The 27,249-nt window shown below is 49.5% G+C and overlaps 1 protein-coding gene across 1 annotated transcript in view; it reads left to right on the top strand.

The window, feature by feature from the left end:
• Positions 1 to 27,249, top strand: part of CAPN13 (calpain 13) — a 66,546-nt gene that overhangs the window by 15,263 nt on the left and 24,034 nt on the right. Inside the window, exons 2-8 of the mRNA XM_036335549.1 lie at positions 1,809 to 2,038; positions 8,977 to 9,055; positions 10,923 to 11,038; positions 15,962 to 16,095; positions 20,267 to 20,441; positions 21,394 to 21,468; positions 25,939 to 26,024. Coding sequence (XP_036191442.1) covers positions 1,841 to 2,038; positions 8,977 to 9,055; positions 10,923 to 11,038; positions 15,962 to 16,095; positions 20,267 to 20,441; positions 21,394 to 21,468; positions 25,939 to 26,024 — 863 coding nt within the window. The 5' untranslated portion in view covers positions 1,809 to 1,840. The remainder of the gene's footprint in view (positions 1 to 1,808; positions 2,039 to 8,976; positions 9,056 to 10,922; positions 11,039 to 15,961; positions 16,096 to 20,266; positions 20,442 to 21,393; positions 21,469 to 25,938; positions 26,025 to 27,249) is intronic.

Below are 27,249 nucleotides of genomic sequence, written 5' to 3' on the forward strand. Positions count from 1 at the left end.
TAAATGATGTCAATTATCTCTGTAGCCTCCTGAACAAATAAACAAAAAACAAAAACAAAAACAAAAACACAAACAAACAGGCTTCCATGATATCTCTATAGGGAAATTAGGTTTCCACCATTTATTGAGTGCCAGTCACTCTGCTTGGTATGTTAGGGCAAACCTCATTTAATACCACCACAAGCCTTGGGAGGTTGGTGTTATCCATGCGTCCTGGTAGGAAACAAGTTCACAGGCTTGAGTCTAACTCAGTGTTGCAGAACAGGTGGTGAGCGCAGGAAGCAAACTTCAAAACCCATTTGAATGCTCACCACCTGCCTTTTCTTGTTCCTCCCTCCCCCTTCCCTCTGGAACCTGTTTCTCTACCATTTTCACTATTAACCCTTGAACACGCTCTCCCATGGACAAATGCAGCAGCCACCTGGACTCCACCCTCTCTCTGTCCCTACCTACCCCCCAGATGGCCTCCAACTTGCTCCACAATTCTATGTGTAGATCTGATCACAACCCACCTCTTCCATGGCCCCACGGTGCTGGTGAGGTAGAAGGCATTTCCCAGTCCAGCCTTTCAGCTGTGGGGAGGGTCTGCCTTCCATGCTGTGACCACTTCCTGTCCCATAAGCTGGGTCAAAGGGAGGTTGCTTTCCACAAACCTCCCTGAGAGACTAGCTGGTTGTAGTTCACTCTAATACACATCAGCACCGCTCCACTGCCTCCTGGTTCCTGGAACTGGTTGTGGTCCTGACCTGGTCAAGCATGTAATTTCCAGTACCTGGTAGAAACCTCATATGGTCCCTGTGACTGTCCCCCTTTTACTCTATATTCTTCTTTGGTGCCCACCAAGGGGCACAAGGGTCCATTTGGCCTTGCAGCCACCCAACGCATGCCTCCTTGTAAATTTCCCTTTAAAAAGTCTATTCGTTACCAGATGAGTGGCCAGCCTCTTTCTTCAGTCTTTCCCTCCTCTCTGCTTACAGATGTGGATTTGCAGATCCAGAAACTTTCCCTGGGTCTGTGTGTACTAGCACCCACCTACCTTCCTGACCATCTCTGCCAACACTCCCTATCCCCAGCCCCCACCCCAATGACCCCTCTAGCCCTTCCCATTTCCTCTAACACCCATGACCTTTCTAACCCAACTCCTGAGCCTCCTTGCACTTGCTACTCAGGGCCCCTGGAGGGACTTTTTTTTTTTTTTTTTTTTTTACTACCTGCCATTTCTCCACCTGGCAAATTCTCCTTCCTTCAAGGCCCAATTCAAAGGTCGCTGCCTGTTGGAGAGTCATCCCAGACTCTCCTTGGTAGTTCATAACTCCTTTATGTCCACAGGACTTTGCACACATTTTTAATTAGACAGACAGTTTCTGTTGAATGATAGAATGTTGAATGTTGTTGTTGAAATGTCTAATCTATCTTTCCCACTTGATAATGAGCGCCTGGAGGATAAAGATCATGTTGTATTTTCTTTGGATTGCCAGCTCTCAGAAAGCGCTTGGCACAAGGTCAGTACTCAATAAATATTCATTAATGTGCAAATACCCCCGTAGTCTCTGGTGCACACAGAGCACACTGAGAAGCTGTTCGGTACAGCGGATTGAAATGGAACCTAGAGGAAGGATGACTGACTCCAGTCTGGGCTCATCTACCAGCTGGCTGTGTCACCAGGGACAGCACTGATCTGGGTCTCAGTCCCCTCACTTGTAAGGGGGTGGGGGGCGGACATCTGAGTGTCCTTTCAGGGCTCACATCCGATGATGTGAAGGATTTGACAGCTCATCTCTAAAACTATCTTTTTTTCTCACCCAAAGGAAAAGACGTTGGAGGTCTTCTAAGGAGAGTCATGGCACACGCTCTGGAGCCTCTATCCCAGATGCCCGTCATCAAGTTCAAGGGCCAGGACTTTAAGACCCTGCGGGATCGTTGCCTACACAGAGGCCTCCTGTTTGAGGATGAGACCTTCCCTGCCGAGATTTCTTCCATAGGCCCGTTGCTGCTCCAGGGAAAACACCTCTCCAGCCTGCAGTGGGAGCGCCCAAAGGTGAGTGAGCCCCCCAGGCACACACCCACCTCCTGGGCCCTCTGAGCCAGCCCACCATGGTCCCTCCCATGGCCCCTCAGGACCCCTGAGTTCTAACCCAGCCCTAACACTGAGCACATCACTAGATAACCTGCCTCGGTATTCTCACCTGAAAAATGAGAAGACATAGGTGTGAAGAGTGTCTCTGAGGTCTCTTCCGTCTCCATAATTGAGCCTGTCATCAGTCTTTATTCTCTATAGGTATGACTGTCTTTATCTCCTGTTCCTTTTTATCTGTTAGAATTTACTCAAAGGGAAGCTACCATGTCAGTCACTTGTACAGTAGGATGAATTTAAATAATTGGCTCGCCTCTCTCACTTTTATTTGTATTTTCAATCTTGCAAAGACCTGATCACCTACAAAAGAATTTTAGACATCAGCGGGAAAATTAGGAAGCTATTTCAGGGCAACATTCCAAGTCCTCTGAGTCCCCCACCCCAGCAGATGGCCACTAACTCCACCTTGCAGCAAGGAGAGCCTTGTTGGTTTTTCCAGAACCATCTCAGTTTCAGGGTGTGAGGCTCCAGAGGACATTGCTCAGCCAACTTTATGTTTTCATAATCTCATCAGGGCCACTGTTGATGACAAAGGCCCAGGTCACGGTCACTGTGAGTGCCCTGGTGCTCAAAGCTTCTGTTTGTGCTTCCAAAAGCAGCCAGTGGAGCCTAAAACAAGGGACAATGCTATCATGTCTAGTAAGCTAATGATGATAACATCAGCAAGTAAAACTGAGCACATATTAAATGCCATGCACTCTACCCAGCACTTTCAGTAAAGTCACATTAGGTTGTCCAGAAAAGGCATTTTCTGGTGACACAGAACAAGACACAGAGCTCTGGGGGTGCCAACTCAGGACAGACTTGAAGCCTCAGGGAAGGGGGAAATTAGTGGGGATCAGGTGGGGCTTGGATCTGCTTAAAGAAAGATGGGGTGCTCCAGCCTTCTAGGACCCATCTTCCCAGCCAGCAGCAACAAGTCCCCACAATGACTCTCTTCTTCAGGCCTTCCCCTCCTAAGGAGGGCTGACCAGAGAACTCTGCTTAACATTTGGAAGGGTTAAATATTGTTTTGTCTGGGTTATTTTCAGAGGCTGAGATTCGTTTTGAATGTGTTTCCTTTTTTCATGCAGTGCTGGGAATAGATGTGAGACCACATTTATAGTGTTTAAGAATTTATAACGTCTGTTTAGAAAGGGTTGAGAATTTCTCGTCATCTTAATTCCAGCAGCATCTCAACTTGTGATGTCTTTGGGGGTCAAGGAGAAACGTAGGCAAACAAAAGTGAAATAACTTACACAGAATCATGCCAGGGAACACAGACAATAGGGTGGCGAAGGCCTGGGCGGGCGTGAGGCTGGTTAGAAGGGTCAGTGGGGGATAAAGGGGACATATGTAATACTTTCAACAATAAAGATTAAAAAATAAAAAAGAATCATTCCAGGAACCCAGGATAGAGGCACCAGGGGCCAAATGCAGTCTATTCCCATTCCTCTTCTACCAGGGACTCATCTTTTTCATCCCAGCACTTCTTTTAAAATGTATATGTGAATATGTCATCTATCTTTGTGTTTCTTATCGCAACTGGCAGTATAGTACTTCCCAGAGCTTTCCATGTGTCTTACTTTGTCTCCTTTGTTCTTCTTTATTTCATGAATAATAATAAAAAAAATCCCATTTATCAAGTTTGTACACGTGCTACATATTAATCTAAGCACTTTACACATCACATTTTATTTCATTGCCACGGCAGCCCCGTGAGTCAACATTATCATCCCTGTTCAGTGGGTTGGCACTGCCCAATAGAACTTTCCATGAGGATGGGAAGGTTTGTTCTGTGCCATTCATTACGGCAGCCACTGGTCACATGTGGCTGTTCAGCACTTGGAATGTGGGTTGTGTGACTGAGGTTCTGAAGTTTTCATTTTATTCTGTTTAAGTGAATTTAATTTAATGTACCTTATTGGAGAGCGCAGCAGAGTCACCAGTGTGTGTCAGGTTGAGGGATTAAAATTTCACCACTGTCCCCATTCTTTAGTGAAAAACATTTCACTTCTCAACTGAAGAATGGGCTATGGGCCCAAACCACATTGATGGGCACTCGGAGCGCAACACCCAGCCCCGCTGTGGATTCTGGCCCGTGGCCATCCCAGAATGCAGCACTGCCTGCCCAGGCAGCAACTTTCTTCTTCCCAGGAACCAGAGCAGAGCTTCTGAAAGGATCCTTCACTAAGAACGATTCACCTTGGGACCAAAATGAGTTCTTCCATAAAGTGGAGATATGAGTGTAAGTTGTAAAAGCAACAAGTAACGGAAGGTGAGACAAAGTAAACATGCCAACACACAATTGCCATTGAGCGGAAGAACTTTGATGCCAATAAAGCCAATCTTCCTGGAGAAAATAGAAGAGGGAGTGACACTGCCACCAGGCCCAGCCTGACCTCTGGCCACCCTCTGAAAGCGCCTGTGTCTAAACGCCCGTATGCTAAGCCTGGCGTTCCCTCATGCGAGAGCAGCACACCGTCTGGGGACGTGCCTGAGCAGCCTTTGAAAAGAATGCAGGAGTCACTGTCAAAAATAGACCCAGTGATGTCCCATTGGAAGAGACCCCTCCAGAAACGATGCGGGAGAGTGTGGCTTTGGTGCCGCTCCAGGGAGGGGAGTTCCTCAAACTCCAGGGACTTTTGTGTTATGTGAGTTTCTGGCATCCCTAATGTAACAGGGGGTGCCCCACACTTTGCATTGAGAAAGAGCTCCACAATTCAGAACTAATGTATATCCTGTAGCATATAACTAATAGGAAATATATCCATATTCCCTATTGGGAGATTTACTCTGAGAAATTGGCTCACGTGGTCACGGAGGCTGAGAAGTCCCACACTCTGCCATCTGCCAGCTGGAGACCCAGCGAAGCCAGTGCCGTAGTTCAGTCTGAGAGGCAAGGCCTGAGAACCAGGCAGCAGATGGTGTAATTCCCCATCCAAGGGCAGGAGAACGCCAATGTGCCAGCTCAGCAGTCAGTCAGAGAAGGGCAGTTCTCCCTTCCTCTGCCTTTTGTTTTATTTTCTCGGGATTGGGTGAGGCTCATCCACTCTGGGGATGGCAATTGCTTTCCCAAGTCCACTGATTCACATGCTAATGTCATCTGGAAACACTCTTCCAGACCCACCTAGAAATGGGGTTTAGCCAAGTACCTGTGACCCAGTCAAGCTGACACAGAAAGTCAACCATGGCAGTTTTCTTCTGCACAAATGGGTGTTTCAGTGCCCTCAAAAGGCCAGTCTGCCTCACAGAATCAGGAAACACCAAAGTCATGAAGCCCCTGCCTGCTGGTGTGGTCCCTGGGGAAGAGCCAGGCACCGGGGAGGCAGATTGCCCGACCCCAGCTGCTTCCTGTGGTCCCTGGAACAAATCTCTGCTTCTCTGCACCTGCTCGCTGGGCCTCGCGCGGGGACTCACCTGAGGAGCTGTCAATCCTGGGCTCTGCCTCTGGATGACCTGCTGAATCCAAGCTGTAGGAGGGGGGACCTAGCGGTCCCCACGCCCGCGAGCCTGTGGTGATTGAGTCACGCCCGGGTGGATGCTCTGATCCTTGCCAGTGACTTCACTGCCCTGTGCTCCTGGTCCAGCTGGAGACAGGGGGACTGCCGGGAGCCAGCGCCTTATCATCCTCCCAGCCATCTTTACCCATTTTCTCTGTGGGCCTTGTCCCAGGAGGTCAGCCCAGCAGATGAGAACACTTCTTAGTCTACTTTTGCCTCTTCCTACCTTTGAGACCCTCCAGCACCCATGGAAGCCCAGGCTGGGGAAGGAACAGGCAGCTCAGAGGTCAGGGGACTTAGATGCTGATCATGTGCCCGAAGTTGATTGATGTTGACTATGGACTTTTTATTGAAAATAATTGCCATTTAGTTTTTATAACATTAAAATATCTTTCTGTTCTTAATTAGCTAAAATTTTGGTGTTTTTATTTTTATTACCTGGGCAAATCAGAGAAACTTGTGCATTTATCAAATGCCTTCATGGAAGGATATAAATTGTCTCCTCTTTAGCCCATGTAAATACTTTTTTTCCATCATTGGATATCCTGATATGAAACCACCCTGGCAAATTTCTATGGAAAACCCTACTTGAGAGTGGGTTAGTCTTGTCATTTATGGTAGATTATTGGCTGGGTATGTTATTTCATGTGTTTCCATGAGTTTAATCAGCCTGGTGTGTGTGTGCTTCTGTGTTTTCTCTCTCTCTCTCTCTCTCTCTCTCTCTCGGTTTGGGCCTCCAGGCTGTGCTGGCTTCTTAGAATAAATGGTGGCAGGATTCTTCTTCCAACCTTTTATTTAAACAATGAAACTGTAAGTGACACTGGAATTGTTTAGTCTGTGAAAGTTTGAGACAACTCGGCAGGAAAATCATGTGTACTTAGCAGCCTTTACAGAGATGGTGGAGAGATGTTCTGGGGTCATTTAAAAATACTATTCCAAGGTTATTGATCTTCTTGGGTTATATACTAACTTGAATAATTTGGGGCAATGTTCATTTTCATCAGAAAATCATTAGTACTTTTAAATGGATTAGTACAGAATCTTACTTCATGTTTTAAATTGCTAAAACCCAATTTTTGCTACTTTTATTTGGGTTTCTCTACCACATTTGCCAAAGGTTGGATCTGTGTAAGCCTTCTTGCCCAAAAGGAACAATTTACTTGCACTATTGATTTCTCTGTTTTATAATTCACTAATTGTGCTCTTTTATCACTTCTTTCCTCCTGTATTTGCCAGGCTCTTTTTGTCTTTTTCTTTCTAACATCTGTGAGTCGACTACTTAATTCATGCTTTTATTCTATGTTGTTTAATAATGAATGGATTTGAGGTTCTGGGTTTGTCTATGAATATGGCTTTTCAAAGTTTGCAAATACTGCAGACGGAGGGAATCAATATTTATTGAACATATACCCTGCCAGGCGCGGTGCTAAGTATTTCGCTTCCTTCCTCGTGTGGAAAAGGGAAGGGCTCTTGCTTTGCCAGGCCGCTGGGAGACAGCCCGTGGACAAAGCGCCTGGCCCTCCGGAAGGGCTGATAATGGCAGCCGGTGCCTGGGTCACCTTATCATTGGAGTCTCCCATTTTGCACACGAGAAAACGGAGGCTTGGGGGGGGGGGGGGGGGGCAGGAGAACCAGTGAGGAAGAGGCTCGCTGGGGGTGGGTCAGAAAGCTGAGCACCATTGTCTTTGTTCCTGGTCCAGGAGCCCCATGGTTCCTCTTCCCCAGCTCCCATGAGTGGAGGTCTAAGCGTCTGCTCCCTGGCAGCGGGCCTCCACTGGGGCCTCACTTCCTTTCCAGTAGGAGCGGGGACAGGTAAAGTCCATGAAGTGCCCCCAGTTGCTTTGAAACTGGAAGAGTTGTTCCCTCCGTAGCTCTGCAGAGACCTTTGCCCTGCTTGCTTGTGTTGGGAGAGACCCCCATGTTCTGCCAAGCCCTGGGGGCAGCAGAGGGTTGGGCGTGGCGCCTCCACCCCAGGGCCTGGGCCCCAGTGCCCCTCTTGCCATCTGAGAGGGCTGGTTACTTGTGGACAGGCGGCCGGAGGTGGTGCAGTGAGTCATGGCCCCTCACAGGCCTGCGGGGCCTCCGTGTTTGCAGACATGCACACCTTTGCTTGCCCCTTGGCAGCTCCACCAGGAAACGTAGCTTACAAAGGGCTGGCAGGTCTCACAAGGCAGGGACTCCGCGCATTCATGGCTGTTGAGCAAATGAATCTATTTCCACTTTGCAGCCCTGCTCTCTGGGGACTTATTTGTCAATGTGAAAAGAAATGATACAGGCACAGTTAGCAAATTCCGCAAACGTGTGCGATGGAACTCCTGGCAGAGCTGCGGGGAGAGGATGCTGAGCATAGTCCCACCGACTCCTAGCAGGGGCAAACCTACAGGCTGGTGGGGCCGGGGCAGGAGCCAGACCTTTACCCAGTGTTTTCCCCAAGGACCCGGGGAGCCCTTCGGGAACTCTCACCGTCCTCATGTTTGCTGCGAGTTCCCAAAATTCTCCCAGACATCGCAGCACTGCCGCATCCTCCAGCGACTCTCTCTGAGGCCAGCAGGCGCTGTGTGTGTTGGAGGCTGGGGAAGAACTAGGCTCTGAGTACCGGCACCTGGGATGAGGGGCCTGGATCTTCTAGAATCAGTCAGGGAGCCAACAAAGATCTGAGTAGTGCACATCCTGCATCCTGAACAGCACGTGGCTGCACTTGAACCTGAAGCCCAGAAGGCCCAGGCTGACTTCTAAGAGACAACATTTCACACGGGAAAGTTTTATTATGTTTATAAAAGTTTCCTCTAATAAATGTATCCGATTCTTTTTTTTTTAATTTTTTTTTTTTTTTTACAGAGATGAAGGGAGAGGGATAGAGAGTTAGAAACATCGATGAGAGAAACATCGATCAGCTGCCTCCTGCACACCTCCCACTGGGGATGTGCCCGCAACCCAGGTACATGCCCTTGACCGGAATCGAACCTGGGACCTTTGAGTCCGCAGGCCGGCGCTCAATCCACTGAGCCAAACCGGTTAGGGCGCCGATTTTTTTTTTCTCTCATTTATAACCTCTTCATAAAACACTGCCTGTTAGGACCAGGATGGCTGAATATCTGATGCGGGGATCCTAAGACCTTATTGATGTTATCTCCTCATGCAGTTGCTTAGGTATTTATTGCCTGTCTCACAGTTACATATACACCCTGGTGACGGCTGCCTTCCTGATAGCAATAAATCCTGAAGAATGAGGGGAACTTTTAAGCACCTATTTAAGAATTAACCTCTACTTCTCAAAGACAAAGTGAGTGATGTCTTGGGTACCACTCTGGGACATAGAGGGATGAAAGTTGCTCATGGCTTTTCTCCCTCTTTCCTAAGGATTTATTGATGGGTAAAGCAGAGCCTCATTTCATCCTGGAAGGTGTGAGCAGATTTGACATCCAGCAAGGGGATGCAGGTAAGAACTCACCATCTTCTCTTCCGGCCATGGATCAGGGCAGGCTGCTCAAAGTCAGCCTCTGGATAGGGAGGTGTGGAGACCCTAAGAACTCTGTCCCAGCTGCTGAGAGGGGAGGCTGGCCCCTCAGTGCTACTGGAGATGGACAGCCCATGTCCAGTCTGCAGCCTGCACGTCAGCTCAGCCATGGGTGTGCAGGGCCATTGCAGTGAGGCATTATCGAAGAAAGGGAGAAAATGGACACAGGATTTAGTCTGAGCACTGGGTAGAGAGACGCATCCAGAAGATGGGAAGGAGAGAGAGACCGAGAAAGGGAAGCAAGTGTTCATTGAGCTTTTGCAATGCTGTGCTAGATACTGTGTGCATGTGCTGTTTCCTTTATGCCTGGTAACATCCCCACTCTATACACATATGCACAATCAAAGGGTCCAAGAGGCAAAATCATGTCTTTCATGTCACATAAACAATAAGTGACAGAGTTGGGTTTGAATCCAGGGCTGTTTGACTCCTTCCCACCCACCAGACAGCCATGGATCAAAGTTGTTGCTAAGAGGGCTTGCCTTGAAGAAGGCCACTGGGTGGGACCAGGAATGGCCGAGAGAAATCCCTGAGCCAGAAGCCCAGGAGTGGCGGGGTGGACAGGCTGAGAGAGGAATGTGGACAGGGAATTAGGAGACAGCACAATCAGACTCTTCTAAGAACAGACTATATCCTTAAAATGCCTGCCTACAAGTTATGCCTGCACCTGGACTTCCCCTGATGGAATCACGGTGTCTTGGGCTAAGTGGGTAGAAGCCTGTGTTTCAGTGTTGGGAAGAGCCCCCAGCAGCTAATAATCCTCCAGTTAGAGCTTCCCCTACGTGAAGATGGGACCTCTCTGAGGTCATTTCTGTGCCTGACACAAGATGGCATTCAAATAATTGATTGCGTTGAAGAGAAAGGAGGGAAGACTCAGGAGAAGGGGATGATGCTCATGCTCAAAGGGCTCACCATGACCTCCAAGGAGAAACTCAAGGCCTCATTGCCCTCAAGGGGGAAGAGGAGAGAACCCCTGTGTGGGCTAGAGGGGTCCTGACACAGGGAGAGGCTGAGCAAGTATTAACAAAGAAAAGCACAAATCTATTTGCTGACAACAAAAGACACTGTCACTTTAGTTCTGAGCATCTCTGGCAAAATGAGAATCAGAAGACAAGTTGGCCCACCAGCCCTGCCAAAGTCTGGCTGGCGCTCTCCTGACCTCCCTCAAACCACCATCACTTCCACCAACACCTCCACCATCAATCACCCCCACCATCACCTTCACATCAATCACTCCCACCATCACCTCCACCATCAGACACCCCCACCATCACCTCCACCATCAATCACCCTCACCATCACCTCCACCATCAATCATCCCCACCATCACCTCCACATCAATCACCTCCACCATCACCTCCACAATCAGACACCCTCACCATCACCTCCACAATCAATCACCCCCACCATCACCTCCACATCAATCACTCCCACCATCACCTCCACCATCAATCACCCCCACCATCACTTCCACCATAAATCACCATCACCATCACCTCCACCATCAATCACCCCCACCATCACCTCCACCATCAGACACCCCCACCATCACCTCCACCATCAATCACCCTCACCCCCACCATCACCTCCATCATTATCATCACCACCAGCTCCTCCTCTGTCTTACTTAGAACTGGCTCTAGTGAATCCTTCCTTCAATTCTCTCTCAGATAGAAAAAAATTACATTATTCAGAAGGACATATGTGGACTCTGGTAACAAAGACCTGCGAAATGCATGGGGTGGGGCTTCCAGTAAGCCTCTCACACTTGGTGTGTGTCCCCTTACAGGGGACTGCTGGTTCCTGGCAGCACTGGGCTCCTTGACACAGAACCCACAGCATCTGCAGAAGATCCTGATGAACCAAAGCTTTTCCCACCAGTATGCAGGGATTTTCTGTTTCTGGGTATGTGTGCTGCTGGGATGCTCCCACATGGTTTTCTCTGAGCACAGGGAATGGCTGTTTTGAATATTCTCTTGTCTTGGCATCCTGAGATGGAACAGGCACTAACTTATGTGTTAGTTACTTTGCATAGCTCCAAGAAAGGATGTGAGCTCATGATCTGACAATGCCTGGGAAAGATGAGAGTAAAAATGTTCTCATGTAAATTATTTTTATTTTTGTATTATTTATTCATTTACTTTTGAGAGCACATTTATTAAAGCTGAGGAAGGTGAAACAAGGAAGGGCTTAGGATAGAAGAAGCAACAGGAGAGAGCCTAGGTGGGGCTGCTCCGGCTCACTGAGAAATCAGAGAAAAGGGGCCTTGGGGACAAGTTCAGGGGGTTAATCCAGGACGAGCTGCCACTGCCCGTTGCTCCCCTGGTGGCAAGTCTCCTGGGGTCCCTTAGAGGCTAGAAGATGTGTGCCTGTGGGGGAAGAAGAGGAGGAAGGGAGAGGCATGGGCATGCTCCTGAGAGGGTGAGTGAGCGAGTCCTCATGTAAATATTTTTTAAAGGCAGATGCAATCACCAAAAGAAAAAAAGAGTCTTTGATCAAGAACCCTGTACATCATCAAGTTTTGTCTATATCTAGTTGGTGCCTTATCTGGTTATTTTTATCACAGTAGCTTTAGAATAAGTTGTAACATCTGGTAGGATGATTTCACCTTCATTATTCATTATTCTTTTCTCAGAAATATCTTGCTAATTCTTGCACATTTATTCTTCAATGAGAACTTTAAAATCATTGTGTCTAATTAAAAAGAAAAGCCATTGTGAGGCGAAGTGGAGCAGCAATAAATTTATGTATTAATTTGGAAAAAATTACACTTTTATTATGTTAATGATTCATTCCAGAAGCATGGTCTATCTTTCCATTTATTCAGAACTAGTTTTATACCCTTCAATAAAATGTTATGGTTTTGTTTTCCTATTGGTGCTGGACCCTTCTTGGTAAATGTAGTCTCACATATTTTACAGTTTGTAGCTTATGTGAATGAGATTTTCCCCCTCATTTCTAACTTCTAGATGTTGCTGAAAAGAGAAAAGCCACTCCTTATTAGATATTAAATTCTATCCAGCCACCTGACCACATTCCTTTATTTGTTCTAACCTTTTTCTTTAGTAGACTCTGGATTTTTTAGTTTTCTAATATTTTCTGCAAATAAAGATGATTTTGTCTCTTCTTTTAATATTTATATAAATTATTTGCCCGTGAGCCTTGTCTCTTAAGTTAGTACCTGACAATTTTGAATAAGAGTGACAAGAGCAAAACCCTGCCTTCTCTGGATTTTAGTTATAGATTTTCCTGGTGCTCTGTTCTTTAAATACACTGTTGGATTTAATTTCTTAAAAATTTGATTAGAATTATTGCATCTATGTAATATATAGAATTGGAGTCTAGTTTTTTTTTTTAAATGTTTGAGTTTTACTAACTTTTTAAAGTGAACCCATTGAGCTTTACATATTTTAATCTGACATAATTTGAATAATGGTGTTATTCATTGGTTATCTTTTGTTTGAAAGTAAAATACATAACAGATCCAGATGATTAAGGCTTTGATTTATATAATTACTTTTAGTTATTTTCATTAATTCCCATTTATTTTCTCTTGGTTAATTTTATGGTGATTTTTAAATTTTCTGAATCTTCACATTTAATATTTTTAGTCTTTTTTTAATCATAAAAACTTCGAGACTAGAAAATTTCCTCTGAGATCTTATTTCTGTCTATAGGTTTCAATATAAAATATCTTACTTTTATTAATTTTAATATAATATAATTTTAGTTTTGAATACATTTTATAGGGAGGTCATCTTTTGGTTGTAGAGTTTTAGATTTATGGTAAAATATAGTCCATAAATCTCTATGTTTGGAGAAATTATTGAAGTTTTATTTATGGTCAAGTCCATCACATTTTTGTAAATGCTTCATTTGCAGATTGTATAATCTACAATCATCTCTTTTATCTTGGCTTATTTTTTGTCTGTGTGATTTGTCAAATTCTAAAAGAGGTGATAAAGTTCCCCAAAGTTAGTTTGGAGAGTTCCTCTTATGCTTTCAGATATTCTGGCTTTATATTCTTCCTGCTATATTCATTAGTGCCTGAAGATTCTTATTATCTGGTTGGTGAAATAAAGCTTACAAATATATCCCTCTTTGTCACATGTAATGCTTTGGGCCTTCAGTTCCTCTTTATGTGATATTCATATTGCTATTCCAGCTTCCTGCTATTTACATTTCCCTGTTATATCCTTGCTCATCCCTTCATTATCAATTTCATTTTCACTATTTGATGTTTCTTATACAATTTAAACCTTACTTAAACCTATTGCTCACTATTGTTTCTCTCACCCTTCATTTCCTCTTATTGAAGACTTTTGTTCCCATTTCATCGTCATTCGGTAGGAATAGTTCCTTGAATAATTTCCTCAGATGGCATAAGTGTATTTTATTTGCTCTTTCTTAAGAATGATATTGCAATTGAGTTTAGAATTCTTGGATCACATTCCCTTTCCTTAAGACTCTATAAACATTATTCCATTGTCTTATAGGGTCCTATGTTGCAGAAGAAAAAATCCAGTGCTAATCTATGCTCTTACTTTGTATGTAACTGGTTCTTTCAGACTACAAATTAATAAGAGGCTCTTTCTCCCTTGGTTTCCTGAAATTTCTCTGGAATATGTCCAGATGATGCCTTTTTAAAATCAATCTTGCCTGGAATTCAGTAAGCCCTTTCTTCCTGAAGACCTGCTCCTTTTTTGCTCAGCTAAACTTCCCTCCATTATTCTGGGCATCCTCCTTTATCCTGTTCTCTCCTCCTGAAGTCCAGTTATTTGCATCCTGGGTCTTCTAACAAGTGCCCAGGTAATGCTGATGCTGCTGGGCCAAGGAGCACACTGAGGCATGAGCTAGAACCGTGGTCAGCAAACTGCGGCTCGCGAGCCACATGCAGCTCTTTGGCCCCTTGAGTGTGGCTTTTCCACAAAATACTATGTGTGGGCGTGCACGTACAGTGTGGTTGAAACTTCGTGGCCCATGCGCAGAAGTCGGTATTTTGTGGAAGAGCCACACTCAAGGGGCCAAAGAGCCGCATGTGGCTCGCGAGCCGCAGTTTGCCGACCACTGAGCTAGAAGATGCAGGGTTCAGTTGTGTCTGCACTGCCTCGGGGCTGCAAATGTTGGCTGAGTGATAGGAGTTAGGACAACTTGAGGCCCAGGCAGGACACGCTCTGCATGATCATATCTGATACAGGGGAAGTAAGTTGGTCAACATTACCAGTGTGGGAAGATGGGGTAAGGGTGACTTGTAAGGGGGAACCAACCAGAGGAGCTCCTTCAAGCCAGGACTCGTTCATTCTGCATGACTTACTGTGCTCCAGGCACTGTCTTAGGTGCTGAATGGAAAGGCTGTTATTGAAAAACAGTTTCTACTTTCAAAATTGCGATCTCACTTTCACAGTCTCATCTGATCCCAATTACAGCCCCGGGCGGCAGTTCTTACTCTTACCCCCATTTGACAGATGAGGACACTGAGACACAGAGAATTCAGTGTGTTACCCAATGTCTGTTGCTCAGATAACTAAAGACAAAACCAGGACTCAAGCACATTTCCACTGACTGGGTACTGTCTACCACACTTGGCTTGCCCATTAAACCCAAATCCAGATTGGGTTATCCTTCCAGGGCCCTCTGCTAAGAGCTGGGATTCGCTTTCCTTGGCGCTTCAACCACATTTCACGATCTCCTTCTAATAACATCCCTGCTGGCTCTCGACTTCACCCATCGATGCATCTTCATTGCAATAGGGACACGAATCCACGGCGGTGCCAGAACTGACCGCAGTGCCCGGGTTCATTGGTGACCATGAAAACATCTTTGATTTGTCTCCACTGGCACCTCTATCTTGGTCTCCATTTCTGCTTTGAAAGTGCGTTCTCAGACCCGACATCTGGGACACCCAGCTGTGGAAAGGCCCTGTGGATGGCTTCCTGTTATTGCCACACAGATGATAGATCGCATCCACCCAGGTTTATGTTGAGCCCACCTGTCGGAGACTTGCCTTCATCAAGGCTCAGGCCTGAAGCCAGAAGCCCTGCTGCTTAGCCAGCACAGGAGAGACCAGAGAAGAGACTCCAAAAGGCCGGCTGTATTATGGATTTTCCTCATTTGGCGATGTCCTGGGTGAACCATTAAGAGTTGAATGCTGAGGATTAAAGCAGTCTGTTTTGGAGAGGAACATCTGCTTCATTTGTGCTCTTAGCAGTAGCAGCGCCAGCCGGTGTCATTTCTGCTGCTCTGATGGCAGGGCCAGAGCGAGGCTGTAACTGCTCAGTCCTCCTGTGCACTGCTCATCCTGCGGCCCCTGGGCCTTCGCCCACGCTGTCCCTGCCATCTGGGATGCCTTTCCCGCCTCTTCTCCACCTGCCCAGCCCGGCCTCCTCCCGCCAGCCTTCAGCTCCCAGCAGGCTCTCCTTCGCCATGACAGCATCTGTATCTGCCACTCTGCTTTGTCATTCAGCATCTGCTTTCCCCACTGCCCTTCTGTGCCTGGCTACACCGGGAGAGTCTCCTGCTCGGAGCTCACAAAGGACTCGCCAAAATGAGGCCAGAGTTAGGAGCAAAGTCAGGCTAGAACCTAAGTCTCCTTCCTCTCTGCTGTGCTGTATTCTCCTTGACTAACTTGGTCTGTGACTCATTTTCTCCATCTGCCAGTGGAGATGACATCCCTTGTCCATCAACGTGGGCTGAGATTTGTTCTGGATAGCGTTCATTTTTGCCTTGTGGAGGTCATGTGGTGACGGTGGTTATCTTCTGACACAGGTTGCGGGTTGAGGAGCTCCCTTACCCCAATGCTACTGAGCCATGTATTCATCTCTCTTCCAGTTCTGGCAGTGTGGCCAGTGGGTGGAAGTGGTGGTTGATGATCGCCTGCCTGTCCTGAACGGGAAGTACCTCTTTGTGCATCCTCTCAACAACCAAGAGTTTTGGCCGTGCCTGCTGGAGAAAGCCTATGCCAAGTAAGGACGGGCTCGCCCCTCAGCCCAGGGCCTCGATGCTGCCCCGCCTGTGCAGCTGCTGGGCCTGGCAGATGCTTCCCACCAGCCGGCCCGAGACTATCGGCAGCTTTGCTGAATGCAAGCGATGCCCCTGGGAGCATCAGAGCCTTTGCACCTAGCTGGGCATCCTCCATAAACATTCATGGTGTGCAAGGCTACATTGGGCCCTTGGGAGAGACCCAGAGGCACCTAGCAAGGGATGGGTAGGGCAGAGCTGGACAGAGATATGCACTGGCAATGATATTATTGCGAGGGCTGGTAGAGAGCCCAAATAAAATATAATATCGTGGTCATAGTCTGCTGAGAGGACAAAGGAGAGAGAAAACAATTCTGACTTTCAGACTCAGAGTCAGTCTGAGGCTACACAGAGGAGATGGCATGGAGTGAGGCCTTGAAGGATGGGTAGATTTCAGCAGGGGAAGAAGTATGTGGGGGAGGCATCCCAACAGTGGGAATGATTCCAACAGAGAACCAGGGGAGGGACAGTTCAAAGTGAGGTCGGGTCGGTGGGGGCCTGCTGGGGCTGCTGTGGGATTGCATTTATGTGGGAGGTTGGGGGAGATGTTCAGTATGATATGGTCCAAACACCATGATGCGGTGCTGTCTCCTGGTGTTGACAAGCTCAGGGATTTACAAACACCCCAGTTCACGTTTTGCTTAGATTCTTTTGGGCTACCTTTATTCAACAGAAGTTCATTGAGCATTTAACCATAGGCCAGGCTCTGTGCTTGGCACTGGGTTATAGACTCTCAGACTGGTTCATGTAGATGTGTGTGCGAAAGTACCTGTGTGTGTAAGAAGTCATTTTCTAAAGAGCCACACAGGCGAGGGACACATCAGAGCTAGAAATCAACACTAGGAGACGAGAGCCAGAGGCCCCTGCCTTTCAGGAGAAAATGGGCAGTGGAGAGTGTTGCCTCATCAGGTTTCCTGAAGGTCATCCTGACCAGCCCCTCATGCCCAGGCTCTGGATGGTGATGTGACCCAGGTGTAAGTAGTTGGCCTGAATCTGCTGAGGTCCTTGGTCATGTGACAGAAGACATCATTTAGCAAGACTGAAGGCCAGGTCCAGTCCCATCCGGGGCCCTCCCTGAGGGGTGGTGACAGCGCAGACTATCGGGCCCCTGTCCTTCTGTGGGTCACAAGCTGAACAGTAAGACGTCTTGACACCTCTTTTTTTGCATCCTTCCTTTTGAGCCAACTTGTCAAAAAGGAAAGCAGCTGCTCTCTCCAGTGTAAAGAAGAGCTGTTGGTTAGGATTGGAGAGTGAAGCCCAGATCCCAGTCTAGGTTATTGAACCAATTCATGTGCTTGGGAGGTTCATTCACAAACACTGCCATTATTTTTCCAGTATGGAGTCAAGCCTCACCCCTTCGGGGCCTTGTAAAGGCGGGGTGGGGGGTGGGATGAGAGGGAGCTGGCAGCTCACAGGGAGAATCAGAAAGCCTGTGGAATGGAATGATGACTCTGACCCCATTTTGTTAACAGCTGACCTAAGGCAGTCAGTCATTCAGCTTGAAGAGAAATAGGCAACTGGACCCTGAATCCACATTCCACTCCCTAAAGAAATGTAGCCGAGGACAAAATGCTTCAACTATTAAGCTGTTTCAAAGCTTTCCCCTCCATCCAAAAGGGGAAGTAACAGAATGCAGGAGTGAGTCAGGTAGGATCACAGCCCATCAGAGCTGCAGCACTGCTCTCAGCATCCCCTGGACCTTCTCCTTTGGGATGTGAGGGGACAGGCTCAGAGAGGGGAGATGACTTGCCCAAGGTCACAGGGAGTTTGAGGCCACGCTGGACAGAGAGCTGTTCTCCGTCAGCACGTGCTTTTCCATCATCCCTTCATGCTGTCAGCCCTTTGGGAAAGGAGTTGTCTTTTTTGCTTCTTTGGTGCTCAGTGTCTGGCACATGGGGACCACAGCACGGACAGAGAAGCTATCTGTCCAGATGAGGTGGCCTTCTTTCCCTCCAAGGCTGTAGGCACTGACAAGTGAATACGTGCCCTCCAAACTTCCAACTCTCCTGTGGCTGGGAGTCTGGAAATGCACTGGTCAGGGCAGCCAAAGGGGGTGAAGGGAAGAAATCTGTGTTTGCAGATTCTTCCCCCTGAGGTCATAAAACAGAGAGGAGATTGGGGGCAAGATCAGGTGGGCTGCATGTTGTCCCTTCTAGAATCTCTGCAGTTAAGAATTGCAGCATTTCCGCATCCTCTCTGGCTCTGATTTAGACATCCGAATCCTTCCCTCTTTCATATAGTTTCTGGAAAGATAGACATGTCCCCAAAATGAGGCGGAAGCAAACGGATGAGAACAAGGCTCTCTCCGAATTCCTGGATTTGGGTGATGAGGCGCAGTGACAGGTGTGGTGAGCACAGTGCTCGCTATCTCTCCTTCCCCTTCGCTCTCCTGTCAGCAAAGGGGGCTAAGAATAGCTGCCATGTTCCTGACGCATCAGCAGGATCGGTGAGCCCGCGCTGGTGAAGCAGAGAGGTAGCGCCCGCGGGGACGGGCTGTGGGCACTGCAGAGAGCCAGAGGCTGTGAAAGGCACGGAAGGGGGCTGCTGGCCACGGGTCCTGTGCTTGCATCGGCTGTCTCGGTGGTGACTGCAGAACCATGCGGGTGCAAGACATCGGCCAAAGCCAGAGACCCTGAGGACGCGGGCCTGAGGTGACAGGGCAGAGCCCAGAAGCTGCTTTTCTGGGTGACTCTGCTGCAGCCCTCTTTGAAGCTGGGGGCTAGGGGAGAGCCATTGCAGGGCCCGAGGCCACATTGCTGGGCTCAGAAATGGGTCTCTGAATTTGCAGTGCCCTCAGCAAAGCCCTCCCCATCTAAGATCAGGAGCCACAATACCTGTGGGAAATCAAGAGAGGCAGACATTCACACCCAACCAGGCACAGTCATGGTCCAAGGCAAACTTTGCTGTTGACCAAGCAAACACCTCAGAGATAAGAGTCTGGTACCGGGCATAACCCTGAGTCTGAGAGAGGGAGAGAAAGATAAGATTTAGAACCAGTCTGATAACAAGTTAGGATCAGTCACACGGTTGTTCCCATGGAATGGCTATTTTGTTCCGTGTATCCTTCACTCTCTTTACTGAAAGACTTTTTCTAAGCCATCCAAGGCATTTTTGCCTGGGATGGTGTCCCGCTTACAGTGGCTGCTTGATACGTATTTGCTGAAGTGAATTTACGTGAATTCTGGGTGATACTCTGGAGGAGAGAAGGACAGAGGTGGAAATGGGGTGAGAAAGGAGTGTCTGAGGAGCCCCCAGACCTGATCCAGCCAATCTCATCATTTCCAGGTGAAAGGCTGAGGACTGGGATGCGGGGGGTGAGGTCTTGTCCAAGGTCGCAGGCCCATTAGAGGCAGCCGCAGGGAGGGACCCAAGCCCCGATGCCCATGTGACTTGCATTCCCAGAAAGAAGGCTGTGGTGGGAATGTCGCTGCCGCTGGCCTGTGAAGAGCTTGGTATCTGCACCTCCGTTGCCTCTGTTATCTCCCTGGTGCTGCTGGGTGATAAATCTGAGAATGGGAATGGGAAACCGGGTCAAGGTTTGGGCAATGTGAGAACAGAGGCTGCCTTGGCCACAGCAGGCATCAGGGCAGTTGCCCATGAGCTCTCTGAGGGCAGAAATGGGGTCCCGTTCACCTTTGAATGCTCAACACCTGGCATGACACCCCACACACAGTAAGCACCTACCACTATTGTTAAACTGAACAGGAAACAGTGGATACTCATCATAATAATATCCAGTACTTATTAGGACTTTCCATGAGCCAGGCCCTAGGTCCAGCCCCATGAGGTTAAGTAACTTGTCCAGGGTCAAGCAGCTAAATACGGGGTGAGGTTGGGATCTGACCCCTGGCCTGCTCCAGCACCTGCACTCCTGACCTCTACACAACACTGCTGCTCGCGGGGCTGCCCAGGCCCCGGGAGACCAGGGAAAGGATGCGGCTGTGGGTGGCAGATGCCTAGAGTCTCCATCCAGGTGAATGAAAGGTGGCTGGCCATGGTCCGGGGTGGACAGACAGTCCATCACCTGCAGAACATGCAGCAGTCAGCTGCACAGCCTCCCTTTCTGAGTGTCTCACTGATGGCACCACAGGGTTTGGGTCTGACTTTCTCTCCCAGGTTCCATGGATCCTATCAGCACCTGCACTACGGCTACCTCCCCGATGCCCTGGTCGACCTCACGGGAGGGGTGGTCACCAGCATCGACCTGCACTCCTCCCCTTCTGACCTAGTGACGATGGTAAAGACCGCTGCCAAGGCAGGCTCCCTGATGACCTGTGCCACGCCAGCCGGGGTGAGTAGACCAGGAATCCTTCGCATGGGTCCGGGCTCTCCTCACCTGGTGTGTTCAGCCACTGGCTCCTTCAGCTAGGGAGGGAGCGGTCAAAGCCACCTACTGGAGCACAGTCGGACATGCTGTACTTTACTGAGGTCACGTCCTTCAATTCTCAAGACAGCCCTCCCTCTGAGATAGGATTGCAGGATTCGCTGACAGAAGAGGAAATGGGCTCAGAGAGGCCAAGGAAAATGCTCCCTGTCACACAGCCAGCAGGTGGCTGAGCAGGGGTTCAGATGCTGCTTTCTGACCTCAAAGACTTTGCCTATTACTTCCCCGTGACCAGAGGCAATGGTTCCAGAGTGAGTGGCTGGGGGGCCTTTGATTCTCAGTGTTTCTTTACAAAGGCAGCCTCTCAAAGGCAGCATGGCTCCTTTTGAAAAGTTTGGATGAGCCTCCAAATTATTAGTCTGTTCTGAGATGGCCAGCTCCCTACTCACAAGGTGAGGATGCCTCCTTCACTCTTGAAACATGTGGACTTTGAGCCGCACGTTCCTAATCTGAAACACCACCCCAAACTAAGATGCACTTCAAACCCCAGTCACTCGCAGCAGGGTGGGGAAGCCCAGCAGACGGGTTCCCTGCCCAGCAGATGGGTTCCCTGCCATCTCAGGGATGGCGAGTGACTGGGGCAGCAAGCAGCCCCCCCTCCCAGGTCCTCAGGCTCTATCAGTCATGCAGTGGGTGGTCTCTTGAGGTATGAAATGCCTGGAGCCTCAACCACCCAGCAGCCTTCAAACTCCACCTCTAGAGAAGAGTCCCAGGAATGCATGCCCTCCAGCCGGAGTCCGTAGGACACTTTTCACACAGGCCGGCTGCGGGCGGCGTGCAGGGCCCATGAATTGTGCTGTTCTCTCTCTCGGGAGAACCTGTGAAAGTCTAAGGCATGGTCTGCTTTTCTCCCGTGAAGCCGACAGGGGAAGCCAGAAGAATGGAGAGTGGCCTGGTGAGCCAGCATGCCTACACCGTGACTGGGGCCGAGCAGGTAAGGCTCCATGGGCTGGGCCCCATGGCCTTGCTCCTTGGAACAGGCGTCAGAACCACATGCCTCAGCAGGCCCAGCAAAGCTGCAGTGAGTGTTTATCTTCTTACCTGTGGTGGCGCCCATCACAGATAGCTCAGTCCTTCTATTCGTCCAGAAGCTCTGGTGCCCAGTACCCTCACCCCCCAGGGATCCTGCTCTCCTTGAGGGCTCTCGGGCAGGGTGAGGGGCTAGCTGGACTGGGGATTACCCTTAAAGAAAGCAGAATGAACTAGCCAGCTGACTCTAGGAGAAGTTTTGCCCTGAAGAGTTTTAGTTGTAACATACCAACTAAACTACTGTAACAGATGCTCCAAAATACAGGGCTCAAACAAGGTAAGGTTTGTTTTACTCTCAGATAAGCAGGTGGTCCGAGAGCTAGTAGGTGGCTCTGCCATGCACAGCATTGGACTTCCACCTATGAGCCCCGGGCAGCTGCCTCAGGGCCCCTCCTCATCTGGCCAGAGGAAGAGAAGGAGGCCAGGGGAAAGGGATGCATCCTTTTGGGAGGAACACATTAGGAAAGGCACACTCTCAGATGCCATTAACCTGAACATGTGGCCACACTGAGGCGCAGGGATTCTGGGGAACATACTGTCTAGCTGGACCGCCACATGCCCGGCTGGAACTTTATTCCCATGGCAGAGGGCAGGGTGGCCACAGAGGACAGTCTTTCCCTTGATATAGAACTGACTGTGTGCACAAAAACATATGTAATTACTGTGTGCAGCAGCATCCGGTCCAGAAAATACTACTAAAGTCCAGCTCCCTCCATTCATAAGTGAAGAAGTGGAGGCCTGTGAGGGGACGGTCTCTCACAAGGTCACGCAGCTACTTGAAGTGGCCGGGCCGACACCACAGCTCCTCGGTGCCCATCTACGCTTATCATGCAGCCATGTGGTGACAGCGCTTCCTGGCCTTGTGATGACTTCCCACAAAGGCTCCCCATCTCTGTACTTCCCACAAATCCCGAGGTGTAATACTGTCTTCCAGGCCCTACCAGATAGCATCCCAAACTCCAGGGAACATTTTTCACGGGCATTTGTGAGCCAAGGAAAGCGGAGTGCCGGGTCTGTTTCTAGCATGCTTTCTCCTGCTGGCCTTCCCTCTCTCTGTATCAACCTGTCTCTCCTGTCCATCGACCTAAGGCCACTTGCTCCATTGTTTCATGTTTTGGGGAGTGTTCCAACCCACAGAACAAGGACAAAATCTTACGTCTCCCTAAAGAAATCAGTAACAGCTACTTCCTCTGCACAGTACCTGGGAAACAGTAGGCACCCACCATGCTAGTTGGATCAACCGATGTGTGCCCTTGTATGAGTGAGTGAATGCATTTGTCCTAGGCCTATGAAGGTGACATCATTGCTCCTTCATCACAGATCATACGTGATGAGCTCAACACACATTTCCCACGAGCAAGGAAGGGGTTGTCCTGATACACCCAGGCCAGAAGAGATCCCAGTCCCAGTGGCTCCAGACTCCCTTCCTCTGAATTCTCCCAAGCCCTTCCCTGAATTCTCGGTAGGGACAGCCAATACCATCATCAAGCTTGGCTCTATGTCCAGGCACTGCTCCCCACACCTCCCCTGACCCAGATGTGGACAAGTTTGGGCTAGAGACAGCAAATTGGTTTTCTTATGAGTCAAACTTGATCATTGGCCATGCTGCCTGGATGGCTGTATGGACAAGACTTTGGCACTGCTTCCAGATCTGGGGCAAGAGCTGTGATTGGTGATGGTATCTGTGCTGGGCATGGAATGAAAGAACCATGGTGCCTGCATGATGCACCTGCCATTCCTGGACCCAGCCCTTGTTATTCACTGAGACAGTCTTTGTTTCTCCTCTGAACACAGGCGAGAAGGGACTTGAGTGTTGAGAGGTCCAGATGGCCATGGATGTGAGTCCCCACAGAGGCTGGGCATGGCGACGGCAGAGACCATCAGGTTATAGAGTGGCATGTACACACCAAGGGCCGAGGGAAGGGAGGTGAACTCAGGACTCAGGCTGTGGGGGGTTAGGCTCCAGATGATTCCTTTCACTATGTGAGTGTTTGCTCCCCCACAGCACACACGTTGGGTTGTTCCTGTAATACAATAAGTGGTCTGAACAGGATACTCCTCCCCCCTCCGAAGGCAGGTGATGAAGACTTTATGTCCTGTAGGCACTGCCCTGCCCCTCTGTGGCTGCTGACACTCCCCAGCCTGTGCTGTAAGGAGCACCAGCCTGGTGAGATCCCCTGCTTGGAGATTCACGATGGACATTAACATTTTAAAGGCTCTGAGAAGGCCTGTATTAGCCAAACAGGTACAGCTTAGTGTTAATCAACCTTGAAACCCTTTTCTAGGAATAAGCATTAACAGCCTATGGGTCTACCATTTGAGAGAATACATTTAAGGAAATACTATCCTAGGATAGAGAACCTGGATTAGCTCTCATCTCAAATGGACTCCTGAGCCACCCGGCCACGGTCCATGTGATCCCCAGGAGGGCACTGACAGGAAAGGAGTAACAGAGTCGGACAAGGGGCCAGGAACTTGCCTTAGTGAAAATTTCTCCTCCAGAAAGAGGAGGTTATAACTCTCTGCAAGTGTGAAGATTAAACCAGCCCATAAATGCCCTGTGCTTTTTAATCTGCTCATCCTCCCTCTGGGCGGGACACGGACAGGAAGATAAATGAAATTGGCATTTTTTATTATGTACCTAGCTTGGTCCATGACTCCCCTGGGCAAGGGGTGAGTGTTTATCTGCACGCCTCATTTAGCCCTCTTCCAGCCCCCTCCAGTCACTGGCCACTCTTCTCCCCTGGGCCCAGCTGAGCCCTTGACTGTCTGTTAGGCACTGAGGGTGGCTCATTAAGCTCTTTGGGCCACGGGGCAACCATTACTCATTCCTGCTTTGTGGGCACCACCAGGTGCTGGCAGTCAGTACATTGTGTGCAAAGCCTGGGGTGCTCTGGGGTAGGGCAGAGAGGGACAGGAAACCTGGGTTTGAGCGAGGAGCCCCCTACCCCCATCCCGTGTGGCATTTAAAGCCAGAGCGCCTTCCACTGCGATGCCAGCCAAAGATAGAAGCAGACAAGGAAAAGCCACAGAAAAGAGCATTGCTCAAGCTAGGGTCTTGGAACCTTGTCTCACTGCATTGCTCTGTCATGGCAATGCTTTACTGGTGATCCCATGGGCCTTGGCCAGGTGCTTAGGTTATATGTGGGGTCAGGTTCACAGCCACATCAAAGAATGGGCTGGGCACTGGAGCAGCTGTTCCTTTATTTCTCCCCCCACCCCCCCACCCCGCTCCCCCCTCTCCCTCCCTGGTTCCGAAATTAAAAGCCTGGGCTTTGGAGAGTGACTGTGGCTAGGGTCCGAATTCTGCCTCTGCCGCTTACTCTATGGCCTTGAGAAAGTTGCTTAACCTCTCTGATGCTCAGTCCCCTCCTCTGCAAGACAGCGATTGTGTGAAAATCTACCTGAGAGGATTGAAAGATGTAACGCACATCAGGCATTTGGCCAGAGCCTGGTTCCAAGTACACGGGTTCTTTTCCATGTGACGATATTCAGCTCAGCCTCCTCTGACCTGGAGTCATTGAACAAGTCCGCCCCCTCCGTCACCCCCAGGCCCCTGTCTCCGCAGACAACATTAGCACAGATCAATATCCCAGCTACAGCTCGATCATACTTTAATTTCTCTCGCCAGGCTGAGCGCTGCTGGATCCGGGACTGTAGGTCCAAGGGTGCCATTATTTCATTGTAATTTTTCAATAGTTCTGCCCTCTGGCCTCGAGTGGTCTGAAAAAGCAAATGTACCAACTCCTTTTCTGGGAGTGAGTGATGAGGAGGTCCCCGGGGGAAAGGCAAGGCCAAACCACCGAGGCTCCCTGCTCCGGAACAGAGATAGAGGCACCGGATGAGGCAGGCTACACCCCCCACCCCCCATCTCCATTTCCAAGTGGTCCCAGTTTTGCTCAACTCCTCCTCCTCACTCAGGACAGCACTGTGAGACGCAGCACTGCTCCCAGTGGGCGCCTGGCAGGGAAGCAGCAAGGACTGGGGTAGAGATGCTGGCTGTGGCAGGGCCTGGAGGAAGCTCGAGACCCACACGTCCTTCCCTCTGCAGCTGGAGGCGGCATCCATGCTATTTGCCTGCTGTTCAATCAGCTCACCCCAGTTCTGGGGTTCAGTCGGAAGGAACGATGACGTGGCCCCTGCGCGGCGAGGTGCTGAGCAGAAGGAGCCATGTTCTCCTCTGCCTCATTCCAGCTCTGTGCAGGCAGCAGGCATTGATTTTTATTTTTCCTTATTTATTTTTTTTCTGGCTGCAGCCAAATGAGGTCAGAAGCTAAATTAGTCCTTGGAGGTAAAGAGCAGCTGCATCCATATCCCCTCTTTCTGCTGACTTTGGCTGGAGGCTTCTGACGGTGTCCTTTTCTCTTCCTTGCAGATTCAGTACCGGAGAAGCTGGGAAGACGTCCTCCGCCTGTGGAACCCCTGGGGCCGGGACGAATGGCGAGGGCGCTGGAGTGACGGGTACGGTTTCCGAGAACCTCTCTATCTGTCACTGAGCCCCCTGTTCAGAGAGGCCCCTGCCCCGTGGAGTCTGTCTCCCCTGCTGTGAAGCTCACTGCAGGCTTTTCCAGATCACACCTGTCTGACTGTCAGTCCATCTCACACTCCCATGAGGCCACTCACCAGACATCTATTAGGCACTGTGTCCTGTCTGTGCTACGTGCACTGTTGGGTGGGTGCTATGGGACATATACAGATGACAATGTCCAGTGTCTAGAAGGTTGCAGTCTAAGCTTTGGAGCCTATACCCAGAATTGTTGAAAACATGAAAATAGAAAGTGGAAGCAGTGCAGGAGCCGAGCTCCACCTGCCAGGAGAGCGGAGAGAAGGCCCTCACCCCATCAATGGGACTGCTGGGATTCTGTTCTGATGACGCCGTGTCCTCGGGGTGAAAAGACTTCTTTAGGGGGGAGGGGGTTAGGGAACTGAGACAAAGGTCCGGATGGATATCGTTTTACTCAGTCCGGCTGGGTCGACGCCCTGCCCTACTGACCCGAACTCACTGTGGCTGGTGCCGGACCAGCACCTTGCTAAGAGTAGGAATGGATGGAGCTGAGCGGGTCTCAGATGCCCCTGCTGGCCATGCCCAGGGCAGCTGCTCTCAGACCCAGCTGACTGTGGGGATCCAGCTGTGTGGTCAGAGGTTCCCAGAAGCTGGGCTGGCATTTCCCAGCTGCCAGGAGGACTAGTCCCTGAGCCCCACCCCCTTGCTGACTGGAAATGAGATGATGGTCCTGAGGACAGAGGGACGGTGACACTTACTTGCTGCCCTGGGCGGCTGGTGGGGCCCAGCTTGTGGCGTTCCTCTGGGCCCATAAAGGTGTTCCTCTGATCATAAAAGTGTTGATCCACATGGATCAGCGGCCACAGCAGCACTGCTGGTGGGGAGGGGGATTGGGGTGTGGGGAGGAGACGGGAGTGGGAGAGAGAACAGGATTTGAAAAACAATACAAAGCATTCAGACAAACAGAACGAACCTCCAACAAGCAGTGAAAGTGCAGTGAAAAGTGAGTTCCAGAAGGTGAATGCACAGGTGGCCAGTGTCTCAGCCCCAATTTTCACCCCACTTGCCACTCCTGCCCAGAATGTGGTCCAGTGGCCCCAGCCAGGCTGTGACAGGGACTGTGACCCTTTGTGAGCCCCAGTGGCTGACAGGTGAGTCTGCACAAGGTGGCCCTCAGCCACT

The sequence above is a fragment of the Myotis myotis genome, unplaced genomic scaffold, assembly GCF_014108235.1.
Source record: "Myotis myotis isolate mMyoMyo1 unplaced genomic scaffold, mMyoMyo1.p scaffold_m19_p_14, whole genome shotgun sequence".
Taxonomy (NCBI): Eukaryota; Metazoa; Chordata; class Mammalia; order Chiroptera; family Vespertilionidae; genus Myotis; species Myotis myotis.